The following is a 24,647-nucleotide window of genomic DNA, read 5'->3' as shown; positions in this document are numbered from 1 at the left end:
TTCTAAGGCTTGACATTCTTTCACAGGTGTGTTCCTGGCTACGCACATACATACATGCATTTTACTGCCTTTGCTTGATCCCAGCGAGCAACATTTGTTAGCATCTCCTTCCTTATGACAGCACATCTCTGGAATACTCAGATCCCAAGCTAGATCTTTGCTACAAAAAAAATCAGTAAATGGCAATCACTTCCTGCTGGGTAAAAAATTTAATTCCTCATCCTGAAGTTAAGAACTCACCAAACACGGTGTGGAAGCTAGTAAACCCCTCTATGGGTGTACTAACTGCTGTTCTCACTGGCACCGTGCCTTGCAAAGTGGAGATAGGCAGAAATGCCTCTGAGTGTAATCCTGGCACCAGAGAAATCATGTTTTCTCTGGGCCAGTCATCCACTCCTCCCTCTATAGCTCTATTACAATATAATTAATTGTTCAGTGTCTCCAGGAGCGCTTCTCTCCTGCCCTCTTCCTATTATACACCTTGAAAATTAGTTGAGAAAATTTCCTATCAGGAAGGTAACTGGCTTTCAGTTCTGTGAAATCTGCAATGGAGAAGCTAAAATAACAGTTTTTAAAAGGGAGCTAATAGGAGCAAGAAACATGATATGCCAACATAAAGGGCAAACAAGACACATTATGAGGTAATTCTAGGTTACAAGTATACTTCCCTGAACAATCTTATCCTGTGTAAACACACTGCAAGCAAACAACAGATTTTGCATGAAGAAATTTTAAGTCTGGTTAATAAATGTAACTTGGTAATTTCAATTCCAACATCCTTTCATGAGGTAAGAATCACTACATTTGTATTGCAGGTAAATAAATCAAATGTCATGGAGATTAGGTAGCTTGTTCAAGGTCACATAGCCAGTGAGTAGACCTGGAATTTGAATCTAAGTCTAACTTCAGAGCCTACACTCTTACCTACTTTATTGTCTCCCAGGGCCCACCACCCCTCATAGATTCCTGTCCCCCCTTTTAATCTTTGGTAATTGAATACAGGCACCCCAGGATTTTCTTCATACATAATGAAACTTATCTCTACATCCCAAGAAAAGAGAAACCATATAAGCCTCTGATCTCATGCCTGGCTAAAGTATCTAAATTTCTTTCAAGTTAAAGGTGCTACAAAAAAAAGTGTTAAAAATCAGTTTTTCAGTCTAGATCTGTGTTGTAAGTCAAAGCCTTTTATGATGGAAGCTTCTGACAAGAGGGACCACTTTTATGTGAAATGCCTAGTACCTCTGAGAATGTGAGTACATGATAAATGCTAAATATTAAATTTAGAATGTTATCGTAAAATGTGATCTGCTGATTAAGAAAATGGACTTCCCCAAGTGATCTTTTATTACACTTTTAAGAGTTACCATTACTGAGAAGAAAGAGCGCATTCAATATTATTCAAGACAGAAAACGAAAAGAATTCATGTCATGAACTGTCAAATTCATGTAGATACAAAATACAACAGTGGAGTAGAATTTAAACCTGAAGTTTCACTACAGAAGTATATTTACTTTTTTTTTTTTTGGTTGGAGGAAATGGAAGAAACTTTCAAAGCCAGCATCTGGGGAAAGGTATGACAGAAAGATTTTATTGACACAGTAGGCTTAGTAAAACAATCTGAAAGAAGATGAGAAAGTGATCATAGATTAAATTTTTTAAAAAGTTGGGGAGGACACTAACACAAGAAGAAAGGCAACGTTTAAAAATAGAAGCAGCCAGAGAAAAGTCAAGGGACTATTAGTGGAGGTCTTCATGGGGTGGACAAATACTTGTAATTTCATGGGGCTTTATCAAGCTAAGATGACAAATGTGGCTTAAGACAAAGGAATATGGTCTCAACTCTGAAGGATACTCAAAAGAACAGGAATGGGTTCCTGTGATTGGACAGATAGTGGAAAGAGTAATAAAATTAATACTGGATCCTAGATTATTCCTTAGCCATCCCTTCACATACCCCTTTAAAAGGCCAAAAGGCCATCTTTTCAATGATCTTGTTTGTTTTCTTTCTTTATAACTAACAGTAACAGATCGTGCTATTTACTGCCACGCCAAGCAGGAGCCTACACTTATCTTTGGCATTTTCACATGCATCTGCCCAAATCTGCCCATCTACTTCTTCTTCTTGCCCTCAAAAAAAGTATCTGTGAACTCCCAATGTCTGATAAAGGTTTACTATTATTTACAGTCCAAATGTGAGCAAAGTGTATTTTAACAGGAAAGAAAACCTTTATCACTATGGGAGTGAATCCCTGTGATAAGAGATTTCAGGCCAGGAGTTCCAATTTGGAGGACCTTCTTCTCTTTTTCTTTTTTTTTGTTCTTTTCTCTTCTCTTCTTTTATTTTCCCATGAGGGGTAGTGGAATATTCCTAGCTACCCTAAAATTCCCCCATGTCAGTAACTGCTCTATATCTAAGGCTGGTCCTGACATGCTTAACAAAATGATGGACTTGGAATCCCATATAATTATATACTTTCTTGCTTTTTTAAACTATAAAGAGTTTATTTCCAAAGTATAAAGTAAGGTATGAAAGGCTTTGATTTTTCTATACAGTGAAAATAAAAACATATCTGAGAAGAATAACATTATGCTTTCATTTATTCATTTTTATATGGCCAAACAACTGCCTGATGTTTGCTTCCTTTAACTGAATTTGAAAGAAATTTTAAAGTCTTCTTAATAGTCAGAATGACTAAAATTTCTTGAAGCACTTAGTATAATACTTAGAGGTCATTATGTTTATAATATATTAATGAATTTCAAAGCTGCAAAAAAAAAAAAAAGAAGCCAACTATATTTTAATGAAAATTGCTAAGAAAAGCTGATCCTCTTTTCTTAACTGTTTTGTATCTTTTTATGGTCCAAGATAAATAATTGATAAAATTAATTGCTCAGGAGATCCCTGAGCACACATATGCCTGCTGGTGCATATCTATCAGCTAAAATACTTACTATGTCACCTTTATTTTACTTATGAAATATTCACACCTAACTTTCTTATAGTGACATTCTAGAGATATCCTCTGAGAGGAAATTACATACAGAAAGTATCTTCTGTACGTTATAATGAAATGGTACCTGTATGTTAAAAGAACAACAAAATTGGTGAAGTCTCTTAGGCCGCTAACTATATAATGCCTTAAGGAATTTGGGATTAAGCAGTACAATCTTGAGAAAATATGGATCTTATGAAGAAAAAGTGATATACTCTAGATCCCACACTTCACTCTTTCTGATGACTAGAGTTCTTATTCTAGTTGAGTGTAAAAATAATTTTGATTACAAAGATGAGAAAATACCACAGGCATGGATTAAAGACAAGAAATCTTCCGAAGGAGAAAATACTTATTTGTTCAGGATTATTTCAGGCATCTGATGGCTTCTGTGTGATTTAAAGTCATCTGTCTTACAAACTGCCTCTCAGCCCTTTGTCAGGACACTAGTTTCTGCCCAGAGAACAGAATGCTCTCAACAGAAGTCAGTTTTTAATAATTTTTTTGTAAAGCCGTATTAACACATTATGATGTCATTTATCAGTGATTGGCCAGAAGAAAAATGCCTAAGTACATGTACAACTATTTTACATTTTGTACTATAAACCAGCTAAATCACATATTAATGATAAGCAGTCTCACTAGTTCCCAGTGTTATTCCAAAGATTCTGAATGGCCAGGTCCTGAAGTTCATCTGTAATAGTAAGAAAGTTAAAAGGCTTACCACCCTCTTCGTTCTGCCAGGCCTCGCCACAGAGAATCTGTCCTGACCATCCTCTCGATGAGTTTCTTCCATAACATGCCATCAGATGTCACTCGGTACCATTCCTTACATACAAGTTCAGCAGCACATAGTGATTTGGCATCCAGGTATGACAGAATGTTCTCAGCAATGTGATCCAAACCCCGAGCTGTTGGGGGAGGGGGGTGCAGGCAAAGAAGAAGAATATAGGTGGTGAATGATTTTTTACAAAAGGTCCTTGAAAACAGAATAGCATTCATTCTGCTCCGAAGGCACATCATTGTCCCTAGTGTGGTCCAGTTTCTTTTTCAAACAGAAACTTGGGTAAAATGAGTGTCAATAATTTTTCCATAAGGTTACAGAAATGAACAATATTTTCCATCTTCCTTTAGATAAGGAAGTTAAAGCTAACAACCAGCAAACCCCCCAAGACATTAAAAATAAAAAGGATTCCAGAAAAACAATTCACATCTATCTATATGGATTTCAGCACTAGGGGATGTTCTATGGATGGCATCTCAAAGTCTGTGATTCAGACCCCCCCCCAAATCTCTATATTAGGTCCATTTCTCATTCTCTTTCTATTACTGCTGCAGTTCCAAAGCTGTTCAGTAAAAGAAATATCCTTTAAATGTACTGGGGGAGAGGCACTAAGTCAGAATGTGCTGGGTTATAGAATTTTGGGCATGTAGAAAGAAGAGAAGAAGGAAATACAGACTGGTAATAGGAACATCCCGAGAGGAAAGACAGAGAGGTTTGTTTAAGTTCAAGTATGACTTTAATTTCAGATGTTTAAAAAAACTACATTTGAGAGTAGTTGCTGCTATAAAACCTAAATGACAGTTGACCAAACAAAAACAAAAACAAATAAATAAAACAAAAACAAAAAACACCCCAGACCAATAAATAACTTGGTTGGCATTTCAGAGACCATTTTGTAGGATGTATAGAGGAAAAGTATATCTATCTATCTATCTATCTATCTATCTATCTATCTATCTATATAACAGTGGAAGTAGATCTTGGGCTGACTAAACTGGATGGGCTTCCCAATTAAAATACTCTACCACCCAAATCTGTAACTGAGGCCTCAGAGGAATAGATCCTATAAAATAGGATGATCATACTAATAAAGCTTTTGGCTGCTGTTCTAATTCACAAGTGAGACAAACACATTCGAAGTTACTTCTCTTTCAGGTTACATATCAGAGGTTTGCTAAAGACTTAAATAGTGCAGAAGGATTCCTTCATACTCTGACTCCCTGAGGCACAAACTTAACAAATAGGAAAGAGAATACCGCATTTCATTTTGTGCCTTTCCCTTGAAGCACACAAAGACACACTTGGACGCCATTAGCAACAATCCAAATGTGCTTAAACATTATTCTAATTATAAAATTGTATGGATATCAGTCACATTTTTCAGCAGATTTGGAAAAGAAAGCATTAAATGGATTTTGTTTGGCTGGCATCACATGTTCATATTTAAGCATAAGCAGATGGAGGCATCCATCACCTAATTCTTATTAAAGGAAAATGACTATAAGCCAATTAAAGATATAATAATTAGTTCTTCATGCAAAAAACAGTGATGGTACAGTTCCTGCATGTTTAAATTGAAACTTTCTACGCCATCAGAAGTTTCCAAAATCCATTCCTGTGTTTTTAATGGCTATCATCAAATTGTTCCTGATCTTTCACTATGTCCCTACAGTAAGTCTTTGGAAGTAATTTCACCTAACACTCCAAACAAACCCATTACATTAATGGATTATAGGCATTTTTGGAAGTAGTTTGGTTTACTAAATGTAGCCAGATGGCATAGGTTTTTAAGTTAAAATGGCCATAAAACATTAGACTGATGATTTAATATCTTAGAAAATGGTCAGCAGATACACACCAGGGGTCAGGATTAGGCAAAGGATACACAGGTCTAATCAACTCCTGTTCAGTTCTTAGTGGTATATGCTTGAGATAGTGGCATGTCTTGGTAATTGGGGAGAGCACAGTAATGAGGTACACACAGATTGTTCACACAATGAAAACTGTTTGCCTATGGCTAAAACAAAATCCAATGAGTGAAGAGGGGGCAGAAGTCTATTCTATTTAACAAAAAATATAGGTACAAATTTAGCTTTAAAATGGCTATTTCTAAGCTATAAATAGGTATTTCTTTTGTTTTAAAGGGGGATTTAAATTCCAATTTTGGAAAAACAAATTTACAAAAAGATAATTGGCAAAGATTAAGCAAAGAAGTAATACACAGTTTTACAGAGGGTTGGTATATTTTTCATAGAGGACAGTTTGGCACAAGTATTAAAAACCTTGAAAATGTTCATAATTCTTTAATGTAAGAAACCCACTTCTCTTGTTTTTTCCTAGGATGCCCAAAAGATTATTAAGAATGTCCACCACAGCAAAGTTTCTAACAGGAAAAACATTTTAAACTACCTATATGTTCCAAAAAGGTGTTAAATAATATGTGTTTTGGCCATCATAAAGAATATATAATACTATTTATGTTTTAAAAGAACACATAGGAAAATACATTAAGAAAACACAGTGAGAGAAAATGTTACAAACACTTATGATCCCAGCTTTAGAAGGAAATATACACAACTAGAAAAAATACTAAGGTCAAATATTAACAGCATATCAGCTATTAGTTAAATAGTAGGGCCAAATTATTAACAGCATATTAGCAGCTCTCTCTGAATGGTGGGGTTCTGGGAAATTTCATTTTTATATTTTAAACTGTTTTGAATTTCCTAAAATTCCTGTAACTTCTATAATCAGGAAACTGGAAAAATTAAAAAAACACCAAGATATGGTATTTTACAGATTCACTCATCTTTTGTACTCTATTTTCTTTCTTTCTTTCTTTCTTTTTTTTTTTTTAGAGAGAAAGAGTGCTAGTGTGAGGGAGGAAGAAATGGAGAGGGAGAGAGAGAATGGAGCTGAAGGCTTGATCTCCTGATCTGACCCTGAGATCACGACCTGAGCCAAAATCAAGAATCAGACACTTAATCTGACTGAGCCACCCAGGCACCCCTGCACTATATTTTCTTCTAAAACAAACTTTTAACAAAGAGGACAATCTTATGTTTTCTTGAGATAGTATTTGCCCCAAATACTGATGTCTACATAGTGTCCTAGGATCACATTGAGCATTCAGTAAAACCACATCATCCTCCCCTGAAAAAAAATATTTTAAGTGTATATGTGCATGTGTGTGTATTTAAATATATTAGTTTTTGAGAGCTCTTTGCAGTCTGCAAACAGTGAGACTGCAAAGCCGGGAGTTTACATATTTAATGTCATAAGACTCCTGAGATACTTTTCTTTCTAAAATACTCAATTAAAAATGCTTCCTATTCAGTCCTATAATTTAAATATTGTTGATAAGTTCCCATAGAAATCCAAGTACATAAGTTAGCATATCTTAAAAACTAAGACACATTATCAAGGTAATATCTTGGAAAATATTTTTATTTGCATCTCTCAGTGGGTAAGAACAGGATGACTAGAAGGGCATGAGATGCAGAGAAGACAGGGGAAAGAGGAGTCTCTATTTCCAGAGAGTGATTTTGGGTATTTATACCCCCAAGAAGGTACGATTAAAGGACTCAGTTTATAAAAATCAAGCCAATAAAGACTTTTAAAAAGAGAGATGAAACTCCAGTTCCACTACCATTGTAACATATCTTCCAGGCAAATTAATAGCACACAAGTACCTGTAGACATACCTGGCAGAGCAGTTATGAAATCCCTCTGCAACATAGGTTTAAGATACGAGTTTATGTGCCCATGTTGGTAATGACACATTTGGGATATAAGATGTTCCACAAATTCCACTTGATCGGACTCTGACCACTGCTCAAAATATTTGACACACAGTTCTTTTTCCTTCTCATAGCTTGCTGAGAGCTTTCGTTGCTTGGGCACAATCATACTGGAAGTGCCATTGGCAAGTTTTGTCTGTAGAAGAAGTGGATTAAAAAGAAACATAAACAGTAAGTATTGAAAAGGAGGGAAATAGATACTTTTCTGATCTGGCATGCTTTGTTATGTCTATATGTTGGAGCTCACGCTGTTACTCATTAGTAACTGGATATTTGTGAACGATTGCACGGAAAGCCACACAAAGACCACGGTAAGTTGGTAAATCAGGAACAATGCTGGACAACTAGGCATCCATTTCTAAAAGTTCACAGGAAGATATTATTTGGAGATCTACAGAAGAAAGCTGAAAGCATGCTAAGTTATTATTACTAGCAAGCATAAAAGCTAATTTGTTTTTTCTTGTATACACCAGTTACTGGGCATTTATACAATTACAATTTATTTTTTAACAGTCAAATAAGAAACCTTCCGTGCAAAGAAAGGCTGATGAATAATTTGAGACTCTAGTACCTTTGGAGATAAAGCTTAACTGTAACATTTATATGCTCAATCTAACCTTTTCCTTCTAAAAAAAGAAATCAAAATTACATGCCACAAAATCTTTTTATTTATTAGTTCATTCAGTAAGTATCAACTGAGCACCTACAATGTGTCAAACATTGTCCTAAGTGCTAGGAATACAACACTGAACAAAAATAGCAATCTCTATCATCAGGCACTTATACTGCATGTGTACAGCATGATAAAACCATAAAGAAATAGCAAATATAAGGTGGATAGTGCTATTAAGAAAAATAAGGGAATAGGAAAAAACTACATGTTATTGTAGTAGGCAAAATTCTAAGATGGTTGACCCCAAGATTCTCGGCTCGTGGTGTACACGTATCTTCCCTCAGGTATTCAAACAAACACATAGGTACTGCTTTGATTTAATTAAGGTGCCAAATCGGCTGGCCTTAAGATGGGGAGATTACTGCAATGGGTCTGACCTATCAAATGAGCCCTTGAAAAGCAGAGAGTTCACTCTAATTGGTTGCAGAAGAAGAAGGGGGACCGCATGTAAAAGGATGTGGTCAGTCTCTGGGAGCTGACTGAGCATCCAGGTGACAGCCAGTAAGGAAATGGGGACCTCAAGCCTACAGAGGCAAGGTACTGTATTCTGACAACAATGATCTGAGAAGAGAATTTTCCCTCAGAGCCTCCAGATGTGAACTCAGCCTGGTCAGCATCTTCACTTCTGTCTCGTGATACTAGTTGCTGAGGAACCCGAGCCATGCTGTGCCAGAATTCTGACCTAGAAAACTGTGAGCTGATGAATGGGTGCCATTTTAACCTAATTTGTTACGTAGCAATTAAAAAAAAAACCCACAAAAAACTAATATAGTTAAAGTCAGAGGGGTCAGAGATAGCTTTTCTAAAGAGATATTTAAACTGAGACATGAAAGGAAATGTGGGAACTAGACATTTTGTTACACGGGGGAAGAAACATCTAGGGCAAAGGGAATTTGAGGGCAAAGGTCCTGGGTGGCAGTCTCTCTGACACGTTCAAGGAATAGGTAAGAGGCCCAGTGTGGAGAGTATAGTTGGAGTAGTCCAAGCCAGATCATCCAGATCATTTATGTGGTGACAGCTAATCTCCAGTGATGGCTTGGGACAATTCCATCCCTGCCTGAACATGAATGCCATTCCTCCCATGAAAAGGTAGAGTTTATCTTAGCTTTTGAATCTGGACTTTGGCTGACAGAATGGGGAGAAAGTGACATTCTAGGACTCCTAAGCCCACACAGCTTCTGCTTACTTTTTCTTAGAGCCTTGAGCCACCCTGTAAGAGATTCAGGATACCCTCCTGGAGAGGGAAGTTGGGAAGATGGGAAGCTATACAGAGAGAAAGGTCACATGGAGAATCACCTAGAAGCCCGAGAGTAACATAATCTGACACCTTCTAAAAGGATCACTACTGTGTGAAGAACAGACTATAGGGGACATAAATGGAAATAAGGAGACTAATTAAGAGACAACTTTACAGTAGTCCATGAAAGAGAACAATCTTTTGGACTTGAGTGGTAGCTGTAGAGGTGGTAAGAAATAATTGGGACTCAATGTGTATTTTGAAGGCAGAGCAAACTGGATTTGCTGACAGACTGGGTATGAGGAAAAAAAAAATAGGAGACAAGGATCATGTGCAAATTTGAAGGTGGGGACACTTGGAGAAGATTCAGAAATCAACAGAAACTTTTGCTACTCTGAAAAAAGTTGGCTTTCTTTAGAGGGTAATCACAAAGTGGTACAACTGGTACTTTTCAAAGTAATCTGATAGATCTTTGGCATATTTGTCTGAGGCAATCCCAATCTGGCAGGGAGGCCAATGTTACTATGGAACTCATACCTGCTGGACATGCTGAATGTGCCATAAAGCTATCATATTTGTATAATCAACTTCTGCTATTTGAGGCATAGTCCGGCTTAATTTCTAAACATTAAATCCTGCATACAGGCTTCTTTACAAATGACTCCTGATAGAACTAAAAGTATATTTTCAAGAATGGTATTAGCCGTTTTGCTTACACAGAAAAAGCTAAAACCTGTAAGAAACAAGCCCTGGTGTATGGAGCTGGATGTTTTCTAGCATAAGTGCCATTCTTGTCTATGATAGAGACTAAAAATGATTAATAAGAACCTTGTTGGACACAGGCCTTGGGGGATTTCAGAGCTGCCTTTTGTGTAGGTTATTTGTTTGCATTTCAGAAAAGGAAAATTTGTGAAATATGGAGTAAAATTTAGTGAGCTAATGAACGGGTGGGTGTACAAGCTTGACCAAATGCCACTTCTCACCTCAACAACCCAAACCTCCCACTCCATCATTTTTTATAAATTTGTCCTTTTGTCTTTTAAAAGGTAGAAATGGACTGGAGTTGGATGCTACCCAGGGTATTGTTTTCCAGAAATGCCAGAAACAGAGAACAATAATCAGCAATGGTAATGAAATGATTCTATTTATAACCTTCAACAAACCAGATGTTTCTATAATCACAGGGAGTCATGCCTGATCAGTAGTTATCATACTAGTAACAGATAAAAATGCCTAAGGATTTCACAAGTTTGATTATTCCACTGCAGGAGCTAAAGTTCAGTCAGGACTTTCATATACATATACTTTAAAAAAAAATTTTTTTTTAAATTTATTTGAGAGAAAATGAGAGCGAAAGAGATCACAGAGAGAGAGAGGGAGAAAGAAGCAGGCTCCCCACTGAGCAGGGAGCCGGATGCAGGACTTGATCCCAGGACCCTTAGATCATGACCAGAGCCAAATATTGACAGCCAACCAACTGAACCACCCAGGCTCCCCAGGACTTTCTTATATTTCCAATGATCAAATCATAAATGGGACCTAAACCATTTGGCTATTAGAAATGAAGTATAAACTGAGAGTTCATGAATTTCCCAACTGTTTAGGCTATACCAGCGGACACTGCATTTTAGTTACCACCCCCAAAACAGTATTTTCTTGTGAGGTAGAAAGACACACACCTCAGCCATCATCACTTTGAATGAGTTACTCTTAACTACTACACCACACTGCGTTAAGAGCTTTGGTCCTACAATACAAAGTGTCAAATTCTAGTCCCTCAATTTACTAGCTGTGTGTCATGGCATAAACAACTTGATCCCCCCCCCCCCCCGAGTCTCTGCTTCCCTCAGCTGCCAAATTATAGGATATATTCCACTGGGTTTTTGTGAGGATCAAATAAAATAATCCAAGAAAACCATGCTTAGCTTACCACCTGGCACACAGGAAAACGCTCAATAAACCAACACTCTTGATGAACTTCTGACACCGCTGGAGTTGGCCTTTCCTTCTCCTTTTGAAAACACATCCTTCTTTCTCACTGTGTAATATATCTTTTAAAAATTTTCATTGCTGCAAATGTACATGCAACTGCATAATCTCAAGTGTATAGCTTGATGAATTTTCAGAATATAACTAGAGCCTAGATCAAGAAGCAGATTACCATGAGCCTTATAACCCCTGCTTTGTCCTCCTTTTGTTGGGTCACTAGCCCCACCAAGGGTAAGCACTTTATTTAGTTCATTAAAAAAAATAAAAAAAAAAAAATATATATATATATATATATATATATATATATATATATATACACTTTTTAAAACTGTCTACCTATACAATGTACAGCAGCATTTAAAAAATGTAATACTTAGGGATAAATTTAACAACATATGTGTTAATACCTGTAAAACTGAAAACAACAAAACAGTGCTGAGGGAAATTTTAAAAGACTTCAATAAATGGAGAGAGATACTATGTTCACAAATGGGACTGAATATGGTTAAGATGTTCATCTTTCCAATCGATCCATTGATAAGAGTCAATGTAGTAGCAATGAAATTCCAGCAAGCAAACTAACAAGCAGATTCTAAAATTTTAATGGAAATGCAAAGGACCTAAACGTTAGCCAAGCAATCTTACAAAATAAAAACAAAGATGGAAGACTCAGACGACTGAATTTCAAGACTTAACAATAAAGCAATAGTAATCAAGATAGTGTGACTTTGCTATAAGGACAAACATGTAGATCGATGAAACAGAAATACAGACTCCACAAAGAGACTTACATATGGCCAGCTCATTTTTGAGAAAGGTGCCAAGAAAATCCAATAAGGAAAATATAATCCTTTAAAAAGATGATGCTGAAACATCTGGATACCCATACAGAAACAACAGACTTCGTTCTTTACTATCAACCATGTACAAAAATTAACTTAGGTGGATTCTGGATTTATGTGTAGGAGCTAACACAGAATGTCTAGAAGCAAGCATAGAAGAAAATCTTGGTATTCTTGAGACAGGCAAGCATTTTATACACAGGGCACTAGAGCACAGACTTTTTTTTTTTTTTAAGGAAAAAATAGATAAATGATAAATTAGCATGTGGCAAAATTTTAAACTTCTGATTTCTAAAAAAGAAAAAGTTAAAATAAAAATACAAACCACAAACTGGGAGAAAACATTGCAATACTTATTTTTGACAAAGGACTTGTATCCAGTATATATAAAGAACTCTTAAAACTCAATAATAAGAAAACAAATAACCCTAGTTTTTTTTTGTTTTGTTTCGTTTTTTCTTTTTAATGAACCAAAGATCTGAATAGACATTTTACAAGAAAAGAATCATGGATGGCCAACAAGTTCATGGAAAGATATTCAACATCATGAGTCACTAGGGAAATGCAAATTAAAATCACAATGAGAGGGACATCTGGGAGGCTCAGTGGGTTCAGCCTCTGCCTTTGGCTCAGATCATGGTCTCAGGGTCCTGGGATCCAGCCCTGCATCGGGCTCTCTGCTTGGCGGGGAGCCTGCTTCCCCCTCTCTCTCTGCCTGCCTCTCTGCCTACTTGTGATCTCTCTCTCTGTCAAATAAATAAATAAAAATCTTTAAAAAACAATCACAATGAGATACTACTATACACTTATGAGAATGGCTAAGATGAAAAAGACTGAACATACTGGCAAGGATGAAGAGCAACTTGGACTCTCATACATTGCTGGCAATAATGGTTAAAGATACAACTACTTTAGAACACAGGAAGCAGTTTCTTAAAAAACTGAACACATACTTATCATAAGACCCAGCAACTCCAAGGCTAGGCATTTACTTCCCCTACAAAATGAAAACATCTTTACACAAATACTCGTACATATATGTTCATAATAGTCCCAAGCTGAAAAAAAAAAAAAACCTCAATGTCTACCAAAAGTTGAAAAGCAAACTGAAACCTATCTGTAAAATGGAATAGTACTCAGCAATAAAAGGAATGAACCACAGATACACAAAATCATATGTATGAATCTCAAACACATGCTGAACAAAAGAAGTCAGGTACCAAAACTCATACTTTACGACTCTTATATGAAACTCTAGGAACAACAATCTAATTTGTAATGATAAAAACAGATCAGTGGCTGACTGGAGCTGGATGTGGGGATGGGACTGACTGGGTAAGGGTGCAAGGGAAGTTTCTGGGGCAATAAACGTGTTCTACAGCTTGACTGTTACACAGCTGTCTGTATACATTTGCCAAAATTCATCAAACTATATACTTAAAATGGGTGTATTTTATTGTATGTAAATTATATTTTAATAAAATTGAAACTTCCAAGGATAGAGTATTCCTAAGGATAAATGTTACTGCAATATTAGTTTCATTTGTAACTAAGATATTACATTTATAGAGCGCTCAGAGATAAAGGTCTTTGTTATCAAGCCTCTTCCCTCTATCATTCTCCCATACAGATTTTTCTACTAATGGCTGAAGTAAAAGTAGCAAAATTTCAATTTGAGAACCTCTGAAAATCCACAAGGGCACAGTGAAAAGTTCAATTATTAAAAAATCAAAAGGTTGTATATTAGAGTGTATGGGAGAAAGGGTAATAGTTACTGGTGGCAATAGAATTGATTTGGCTTTCCCAACAAAAGCTTGATGACTCAACCACTACTGTTCAAATGTCTAGGAAAGCTGACAAACAACCTCAGTTTAATGGTAACACTAACTGCACAGATCTTCTGCTTTTCTGTTTACAACGAACAGTTCCAAAAGAAAGAAAGGAAGAAAGAAGCTGTCAGATGACAGGCACATAAAATGAAAGGACTTAAGCATTTATATGACTCTCCTCAGCTTAGTCCTCAAAGGCTAAAGGCTAACATTTCCCACCTACCACCCCTGAAAAATATTACAAGCATCACTTTCAAAATTACCATGAATTCCTTTGAAGCTGAGCCAGGAGGGAAAATACAGACATCAACTAGCCTAACCACCACCACTGCAGTATCAAGAGCTCACTTTGCTAACTGTATTGAGTACAGGTTGGAAGATGCAGTATGGACTGGATGAACTTGATGGTGAAATGATGATAGATGTTTCTAGCTGGCAATCAAACCCTGCTTTAATCACAGGGAAGGGTGTGGGTTAAGTAGAGAAAGAAAAATGTTCCAGACATAGGACACCCTTTGGAACTGGGGATGTAAGGACTAGATAGAGTAGTATTTATGATATTTAAGGATTCTGTTTGGCCTTAAGAAGGGCTTTGAGAAGGGGGGGCTTGATATAGTTAATGGGGATTAAGGAGTGCACTTGCCGTAATGAACACTGGATGATTAAAATAAAATAAATAAAATAAAAACTTTTAAAAAAGGGCTTTGAGGAAACACTCAGGCATTGAAACCCATAGCAGGGGAAAGGGGACATAATGATTAAGCTGAGGGATGAGTCTAAGAATAAAATGGGCAAGGGTTGTAATGGGGATAAAGCTGTAGCCTAGGAGGGAAAGGACAAGAACTTGGACTAAGGCTGGAACCTTAGAGTTATCAGTCAACCAACAACCATTTATTGAGTTACTTCTCTGGGCACTTTTCTAGGTGCTAGAGAAAATGGTAGCACCACAGCTTCTTTACCTTCTCTAGGGAGGAGTAGGGAGAGAATATATAATAAATACGTTAACTTCAGAAACCAATAAATATTGTCAAGAAAACAAAATAAGGTAACATAAAAAAAGGGAGGGAATAGTACAGCCTACTGTAACTGAGGTGGTCATGAAATGATGCAAAGGAGTTAACACTAGAGCTGAGATCTGAATAACGAGGGTCAGTTTTGTGAAGATCTGCGAATAGGCCCCCAGATACGAAGGAGTCAAAGGTGTGTGTTCAAATGAAAGACAGAAAGAAGGCTAGTATGGCTGGCGCAGAGTGAATGTCAGGAAATGAGGTTAGTGAGGTGGCCTGGGGCCAGATCACAAAGGCCTTCTGGGCCACAGTAAGGAGTTTGGATTTCATCTGAAGTGTAAAGGAGAACCCCTGGAGGTTCTGAATGAGTCAAGTATGACATCATCTGATTTAATCCTTTGGAAATATTTATACTAGCTGCCATGTAGAGAATGGTGAGGGGATAACAAGAACAAGTTGCATGAACAGAGGAGGACCAATTAGCAGGTGGATAAAATAATCCAGGCAAGAGGAGATCATGGCCAAGATTAGAAGAGCTGGATTAGGAATTATTTGGAAGAAAGGTATTTTATCCTCACTAGAGGAAGGAGGACCTGCTGAGAATTCTAAGTTTGGGTTATAATACACATTTATTTCAATATAATAATTGACTTCTTCAATAGGGCTGGTCCTTCAAATGTTTAATCTGGTTATTAACCTGGAAGGTGACAGAACCAGGGTTCTTGTTCCTGTGGCCAGAAGAAAAAGGGTAAAACATTCAAGAGCTTTGAGGGGGAAAAGAAAGGATTTTTTAAAGGTCTATACTATACTCTCTATTGGCTGTTGCCAGGTTTTAGTTAAATAAAAATTCAAAAGCACTGACTTTAAAGTTTTTTTGTTTTTCCTTGATTACTTGGCAAAAACATCTCTTATGGAAGTTCAACATTGTCCTGGCCAAATTAAATGGAAACGGTGCTGTCTGCATTTTGATTAGGACCGAAAGAGATAATCAAGCACACAGAGGGATGGGGACATGGTGATAGTAGGGAGATCCAGAACAGCTCTAGAGATCCCAAAGAGCTAGGACAGAAACAAAAAGGAACCCAGAAAGGTTAGGGCCCATTGGCATCTGGGTATCTTTTATTTAACAGGGGATTTCAAGAAAAACTTGAACTTCATACAGTGTCTTAGAAGTCCTGAATTATTTTTTCTTTTTAAGAATTTTAAAGGATTTTGATTTAAGAATTTTAAAGGATTAAAAAAAGGATCTGGCCACAAATTGAACATGCAGAATGAGAGGTAATGAGTGTTCAAAAGTGGGATCACAGCTTTTATTGTTCTAATTTTCAGTTAAAAAACCACTATAACTTTCAGCAACCAAAGTAGTCTGTTGTTCCATTCTCTTTTGAGGGGGGTGGTGGGGAGGGTGAAGTGAGAGTGCAAATGAAAAGAAAATGGTGGCCCTACATATAGAATGGGACATACATTTCAACAGAAGTAAGCATCACATTTCTCAGTGGGGTTATTATATTAATATTTTAAGAGCTTCTACTAAATATGATTACATATTAGGTGAACTCATAAATATGTCAGATCTGATTAGTGAACATGGAAGACAGGAAGGGGCAGATCTGTCAGCAGAAGGAAAGTTTGCATTATGAATCTGACTGGTTTCTAATAACCAACAAGAAAAAGCCTGCAATCACCTCAATTCTTTCAAATAAAACTCACTAAAAACAAACTCACAAATATCCCAGTATACATGATTACTTAAAAAGACTGGACACTTGCCAATCTTTTCTATTCTTTTTTTTTAAACTTACTAGTTATAGGAAAAGCCATATAAAAAATTCATCAAAATCAAAGCCATTTTGATTATTTCCAGGCTTCTGGGGCAGTTCAAGAGATAAGACAGTCACTTAACACTGCTAGGCTTCAAAACTGGGGCTCTTGTTTCTGTAGTGGGTTCCCTCATGCAACTTCATAGCTTCCAGGCCAATAGGTTCTTTTGTTCTAAACCAAAAACTCACAGCAGTTTAATTTACTGCTGCATTATTATAGCTACTAACTACACACACCTCCAAGGCTGGTAAACCCACTGATGTAGGCAGTGCCACCTTAAAAGGATTTTTGGATGGGTCTTACTGATGGGAGCGGGGGGGAAGGACACAATGTTTAATTATAAGAAATGATTGAAATAGGCACAGACATACCCCGGGTGCCTCTGCACTGCAGCAAGCTCTAAACTTGTTATCGTTAATGGTTTAAATTTCACTGTGCTAATCATTTCAGGACACAAGCCTTTCTTGATAATCTAATGAATTATTCCAACATCCTTCAGCAAAAAAAAAATCCTCCATGACAGCACTAATTACAAGACGTTTTCCCAGAGCTTATGTAAAATATGACAGAGCAGCAGCTTAGGGAATTGCAGAAAACTGCTTCTAATTTCCACTGAGAAACTGACAAACACCTCTCTTTCATCTCTCCCAGCTCTCAAGTAAGATTTAACTTTCTCATTTAGTTAATTACCGAGTGAGGATCATCATTTCCCCGGATCGGAGCGGCACAGAGCCTTTATCGTGTTAACTTGTGAACTTGATCGATGGCTGCTGCTAAAACTTAATAACTTCACCCCCTGGCAAATTGTAAGATAAATATAATAGGAGAAACTCTGACAGTAAAAACCTGCCAGAAATGAGCGCTGTGTTTATGTTTCTTTGCAGGCAGCAAAAAAACAACCGACAGCTTATTACTGGTTGCGTGTTACTTATATTTAAAAGACTCCAGGCAGTTAACTTCCTACGTACTGTTAAAACTTTGCTCACAAGATGGGGAAAAATGGGAAAAAGCACCAGTACTGCAGACTTGGGGAAGTGAGGAAATAAGAAGAAAACGAAAAAACAAAACAAAACAAAAACCACAAAACAAAAGAAACCAAACAGGGAGAGAGGCAAGCAAGAGAACAAATACACTGTGTAAACTCTCTTAAAATGTCATATTTATCATATAAAATGTCCAACCTGCATAAACAGGCATAAAATTCTTAAAAAGAAAAAAGAATTCAGGACTTCTAAGACACTGTATGAACTATATCTAGGAGCAAAATTCTCTTGCTCACTCACGTTTTCAATGACCGTAAGTCCAGGCCTGAAGAATTCAATTAACTGCATAATTCCAAGATCTCTTTTCAAAAACCCCTGCAGCTAGAAAACCATTCACGAACTACACCATTTAACCCTTTCTTAAATGAGCACACTATAGCTAGGAGATGCGTAACTTTGTCTCGAACAGTCCATCTAATCTTATGTTTAACTCCCACACCTCAGTTAGCCAATGAGAAGGAAATAGTCTAGAAGTTTTTCTTTTGGTCAAACTTGAATCTGAACTTGGAATTTTAACATTTAACTGTAACAGAGATGATATCACAGCCTAGTACCGCATGAATTTTATGCCTTTTATAATCAACAGTACTAAGGGCAGTGAACAAGGGCCAATAATGGCAGCTCACCAATACCAGTTCCCTCTAACCCCTAAAACTGGGAACAGTGCTGAAACCAAATCTATGTACAAATCACCAAGTCCATTCGCAATGACCACCCTCATAGTATAGAAGACTGCAAAAAACAAAACATGAACTAAATTTTTGGTAGGGGAGAGAAAGGCAGAAAAAGTCCTATAGAACTTTGAGTTAAGCCTAACTTGTGAGACTGTATTTAATATCCACCATGTGCTATGATAATGCCAAATCTTCTTTTTTTTAAAAGATTTTATTTATTTGACAGACAGAGAGATCACAAGTAGGCAGAGAGGCAGGCGGTGGGCAGGGGGTGGAGGGAAGCAGGCTCCCTGCTAAGCAGAGAGCCTGATGGGGGCTCGATCCCAGGACCCCTGAAAACATGACCTGAGCCGAAGGCAGGAGGCTTAACCCACTGAGCGCCCCAGACGCCTGATAACGTCAATTCTTGAAGGCTTCATGCTGCAGTCCAAGGGGCCACAGTTTTGAAAGTTAAAATGATCTGGAAAACTAAACATCAAAATAGCAAACCAAATTCATATTCTCAAGAGCGTCAAATCTGATTCTTCATTTTGTTTTGTTTTTCTTTTCATTATATAAGGATCTGGAGGGAGGTCAAGCAGAGAAAGACTGATTCGTTTTAAAAAAAAAAAACAGCATTTATAACAGACATACTATAGACAATATGAAAAACATGGAAGCACAAAGAACATAAAAATTGCCCATAATTTCTGCAATCAACAAATAAAGAACATTTACATTTTGGTGGGTATATATCTTTTTGGTCTTGAAAAATATATATACCAGCCAATTATTTGATGTGTAGGGGAGGAGGATGTTTCTGTGCCATCTAGAGGACTTTTTTTGGTCTATAACATCAAATTAGAGCAGGCAAAATTTACCTCTTTTGACTCAGAGAAGTCAAGATCTGATCCTGGAGGATACAGAATTACAGATCACTGTGACTATGGAGAGGAGGAGAGAGAAGAGGAGGAAGAGGAGGAATAAGGAGTCAGAAGGGGAGAAGGCTGGAGGAAAGGGAAGACAGGGAAAGAGAGAAAGTTGTGAGAGAAGGGGGAGAGGGAAGAGGAGAGAAGGGAGAGGAATGCCTGAGAATGGGGGAGAAGAGACAGTTGGGCACTTGGGAGGGGGTAGGTAAGGGTCCTGAAAGAGCTGGAGAGATAAGCAGGGGTAGGGAGAGATGGGGAGGGGGAGAAAGATGAGGACCTAGGGAAGAGATGGGGAGGTAAGTAGGGAGGGAGAGGGATGAGGGGGACAAGAATAAATATAACCAAGTGCAACAGAGACTTAGCATGACCAAGTTCACCGGCAATATGCTCGTTGGACAAACAGGTCCTCTCCCACACAATAACCAATAAACATCAAGAGGAGAGGAGATGAAAAACCATTTTCCTAAACCACTACTTAATGTTTCAGGCAGAGTAATAAAGTTTAATTGTCTGGAATCTGGTTGCTCTTTCTGTAAACTTCCTCAGAGAGAGGTTGCTCATCTGGATGTTAAGTAATGTTAATAGTACCAAAATAAAATTTCTGTGATGGAGAAAGTTTAAATGAAGAGTCTTCTCCCCAACTTCCCCCTCACATCCTCCCTTTATTTTAGCATTAGAAAGTTAAGTTCTACCATAAATAACAGGGAACGATGGAAGCACTGGCTGCCAGAGGAAAACAGAGACACACTTAGAGCCCAATTAAAAAGTACGGGAAAAATATAGCCAGTTTTAAATAAGGAAAGAAAAAAAATACTGCCCTCCTCCTCTTTGTGCTCTAATCCTTACATTTTTGAGTCCAATAGAAAAGGACTCAATGACTTGGTAAAACTTGCTCCTGAAGAAAGCCTTTGAGAAAGTAGATCTAAAACCTGGATTAGAAAAATACAAGGGTTTTTGCTTTGTTTTGTTTTGTTTTTTTTTTGTTTTTGTTTTTGCTTTTTTTTTTTTTTTTTTTAAATAGGATCTTAAGAAGCCAACTCAGCTTTCCAGGAGAAATTCAACTCTTTCCAAATGCTTGTTAATGCATGTTAAATGCAGCAAGAAATAATCCTATGAGGCAGCAGCACAGGCCTCTCTTAGCTGCAGTGAATGAGGTAAATGACTTGTAACTTCTGGAAGTCTTGGTTATCTGCAGGTAAAACTTTAATAACCCTTGGAGCATCAAGGGACTCAAGACATTTCTCTCTGGAATACTTGGGTAATTGTTTTCTTAATTTATCCAAGGAGAAGCTTAGTTTGGATACAGCATCTGTTTTTTTAGCAGAGGTGATCAAAATAACTTGCTCAAATTCACAGAAGTTAGTTGAGTTCAGATTAAATTTCAAAATGCAGTTGTTACATAAAGTGAACAGTTTTTCTAAAGTGAAATTTTGGCCCTTCCTCTTTTTAATGACTATAAAGCTCCAGGTCAATGACAGCTCTACCATTTATTCAATGTGTGATCTGTGTGATCTGGAGTAAATTACTTAACTTACCTGTGCCTCAATTTCCTCATTTGTAAAAAGGTGATTCTTATAGTACTTGCTTTGAGGGGTTAATGTCAGGATTAAAAATAAAATAATACAGGTAAAGACATTCAGAAGAGTACCTGGCACATAGTAAGGACATGGGCTGTCATTATGCTTTTAATAACTAGAGAGGACTTTAATATACTTAGTTGCTGATTATAATTAGCTTAATCCTTTATCAAATACAATCTTCTTTGCTTTTATAATAATTTTACATCCAGAAACCTTTACTTTCACATTAGATTTTAAACTCTGAAGGACAGGGCACCTGAGTGGCTCAGTGGGTTGAGCCTTTGCCTTTGGCTCAGGTCATGGTCTCAGGGTCCTGGGATCAAGCCCCGTATGGGGCTCTCTGCTCAGCAGGGAGCCTGCTTCCCTGCCCCACCCTCTCTGTCTGCCTCTCTGCTTACTTGTGATCTCTGTCTGTCAAATAAATAAATAAAATCTTTAAAAAAAAATAAAAGTGAAGCGTGATGATTCCTATCACATCTCCAATTCATTATCAAGAGATGGCAGAACATGGATGAGGCTTGGAGAAAGTTCCTATTTTCTACAGCACATCAAGGCCCTATGTGGAGCCTGTGCCGTGTTATAGTGGAGGTACTTCTCATGGCCCAATAAAGAACCAAGGGCTTTTTTTTCCCCTCAAAAAAAATAGCTAGAGTACCTGACTAGCCCAATCAGTAGCGCAAGTGACTCCTGATCTCAGGGTCATGACTTCAAGCCCCACATTGGGCATGGAGCCTGTGTTTAAAAAAAATTAAAAATTAAAAAAAAAAAAATATAGCTACTTATAGGGGGAGGCCTGGGTTTGCTATAAGTCACTTGGTATATATGAGACACCATTATTTGATCTCTGTCAAATAAATAAATAAATAATCTTTAAAAATAAAAAAAATAAAATAAACTCTGAAGGATAGAAATTATGATATAAGCCCTTTACATCTATGTAACGGCAGCTCAAAAATATTTGGTAAACTGAATTTTTAATCCAAACTAATTCAAAGAGTAGATATTGTTTTTTTGGGAGTACAACAGTAAAACATATTTGGAGTCCCCTTATCTCACCCACAAGGATGTCAACTATCCGTACACTGATGCTTTGGCCATAAGTACTCTTATGTGGCAATCCTTAATCCATTAAGTTTTTTAAGTTTAATTTCAATGTTTTTTATAGTAAAATACATAAAACAGTACTTGCAAAAACCTAAGACTCAAAGTAAGAAAGAAGTTCCAAAAGGAATGATGTTTGCCATTACACTGATGTTTCCACTAAGTTTAAGTTGGAGAGAAAGAGAAGAGCAAAAGGAAGACCTTGAAACAAGTTCTACAACATGGAATAAAAGACATGTGCACAGTGATTTTTTTTCAATCTTTCAGAGCAATTGCCAAAACATTCCCATAACACTGTAATTTAGTGAGGGAAGAGCAATAAGGAAATTATTAGAATGCTAACAAGACTTTCAATGCATTATTCTAATTTCCAAAATCTAAAATCCACTTTACTGGTTTCTACCAAGAGCTAACATCCTGTGTACAGAGCACATTTTGCTTCCTTCAGACTTTGTACTTTGTTTTAGTGATTAGCAAAGACAAAGCTGAAAGCAGACTAAAATTCCAGCTGTCATTAGCACCCACCCTCTTCTCTCTCAAAAACTGGCAGAAAGGGGCACCTGGGTGGCTCAGTTGGTTAAGTGACCAACTCTTAATTTTGGCTGAGGTCAAGGTCGTGAGATTGAGCCCAGTATCAGCCTCCATGCTGGATGTGGAGATTGTTTAGGATTCTCTCTCTCTCTTTCCCTCTGCTTCTCTCTCCTCCCCCTCAACACAAAACAAAACAAAACAAACAAACAAACAAACAAAATGACAGAAAAACTGTTCCCATGTGATTTAGTTTCAAGGTTATTTAACACCCCCCCACAAAGGGCACTATTTTTATGGGATTTTTGTGGGCCAGAGACTGGATTTTTTATTTTTCTGAGGAAAGAGGGTCACAGATTTTTTTTTTTTTTTTCAGAATAGGACAAACTTCCACCAGGGATTTCATGTGTGTATTTGTTGGGGGTGGAGGTGGGAGATGAAATGAAATCAGTAAGAAATGAAAATCAAGAAGACAGTTACTTCATAATGTTTATGCACTTGATTTAGAAATAGAAATCACAACCTTTCATTGGAGAACCTGGCCTTTCTTAAAGCATGAAACAGTTTCTGTAAAGGTTATTTCCTGATTTACTACCCAACTTTTTAAACTCACCTGGGTGAGGCTTAAGCTCATATGGAAACTATAAATATGAAACTCAAAGGTACCAACTTTTTCTCTTGAAATTTTCTGTATCAAATGTTCTGAAGTTACTCTATTTTTATTTTCTGTTTAAGGAACACATACTGAACGTTGATGCTCTGGAAACAAACCATCATGAAAAGTTCTCCTATAGCTGACAGACATAAACAGGCCCACGGCAACAGGGAAGCAGAATGACGGACCAGCCCTATCACTAAGTAGCTACGTGATCATGGGCAAGTTTCTACTGTCATGTGACCACGTCTGTAAAATGAATGGGTGGACGGGATAGTCTAAGGCTCAGTCTGGCTTTTATATTTTCAGTCTATATGATTTCAGTTCCATGGTAAATTAAAATAGAACTGAGTAAATAAATTTAAAAATAGGGATTAATTCTTTGTATTTTCTTACTTAAAAACTAACATATTAGAATTTAAGTATATGCCCCTCAAGTGAAAAGAGAAATATTTTCTTAATATTATTTGGACAAGCAAATATTCCAGAATCTGAAGAATAAGTATGCTTTTTCTAAAAGGACTGCATTTCTAATGTAAAGAAATGCTATCATTCTGAGTGACAGGTACACAGGTAGCATTATTATTCTCTCACTTTTCTACATGCTAAAATACACCATAATTAAGAAATTAACATTTTAAAAGTGATAAACTTTCTTAGGGCTGACACTAAAGACTGAAGACCTAATAATGTCATCTTGAAGTTTTCTGTGTCTTAATATAACTTATTTCTTTCATATTTACTCTCTTTTCCTCCACCCACCTCTCTCCATAGTTCCCAGTATTTAAGGAAAGGCTTTCTAGAAAAATGTCCATAAATGAAATGTATCTATCTATTAAAAACCCCTTCCTGGGTTGCCTGGGTGTTTTAGTTATTGAGTGTCTTCCTTCAGCTCAGGTCATGATCCTGTGTGTCCTGGGTCCTGGGATTGAGCCCCATATAGGGCTCCCTGCTCAGTGGGAAGCCTGCTTCTCCCTCCTCAGCTCCCGCGTGCTTGTATTGCCTCTCTTGCTATCTCTCTCTGTCATAAATAAATAAAATCTTTAAAAAAATCCCCCAAAACAAAAACAAAAAACTCCTTCCTGCGTTTGCAAAAAATGATATCAATTCAATACACCAATTTGTCTAATTTAAGGCCAAATCAAAATAGTAGGGCTACATGAAGAGTCTGCCAATAGA

General features: G+C 37.1%; 1 protein-coding gene across 3 annotated transcripts in view; it reads right to left on the bottom strand.

The window, feature by feature from the left end:
- LOC111145162 (beta-transducin repeat containing E3 ubiquitin protein ligase) overlaps positions 1–24,647 on the bottom strand; it is a 218,970-nt gene that overhangs the window by 21,881 nt on the left and 172,442 nt on the right. For all 3 annotated transcript variants that reach the window (XM_022499860.1, XM_022499861.1, XM_022499862.1), the window contains 2 exons: positions 7,486–7,717; positions 3,722–3,908 (listed from right to left, as the gene is read on the bottom strand). In XM_022499860.1, coding sequence (XP_022355568.1) covers positions 3,722–3,908; positions 7,486–7,717 — 419 coding nt within the window. The remainder of the gene's footprint in view (positions 1–3,721; positions 3,909–7,485; positions 7,718–24,647) is intronic.

Source organism: Enhydra lutris, unplaced genomic scaffold (assembly GCF_002288905.1).
Source record: "Enhydra lutris kenyoni isolate GAN:26980312 unplaced genomic scaffold, ASM228890v2 scaffoldscaffold12, whole genome shotgun sequence".
Taxonomy (NCBI): Eukaryota; Metazoa; Chordata; class Mammalia; order Carnivora; family Mustelidae; genus Enhydra; species Enhydra lutris.
The sequence above is the reverse complement of the archived record's forward strand: the minus strand, read 5'-3'. Positions and strand labels throughout refer to the sequence as shown.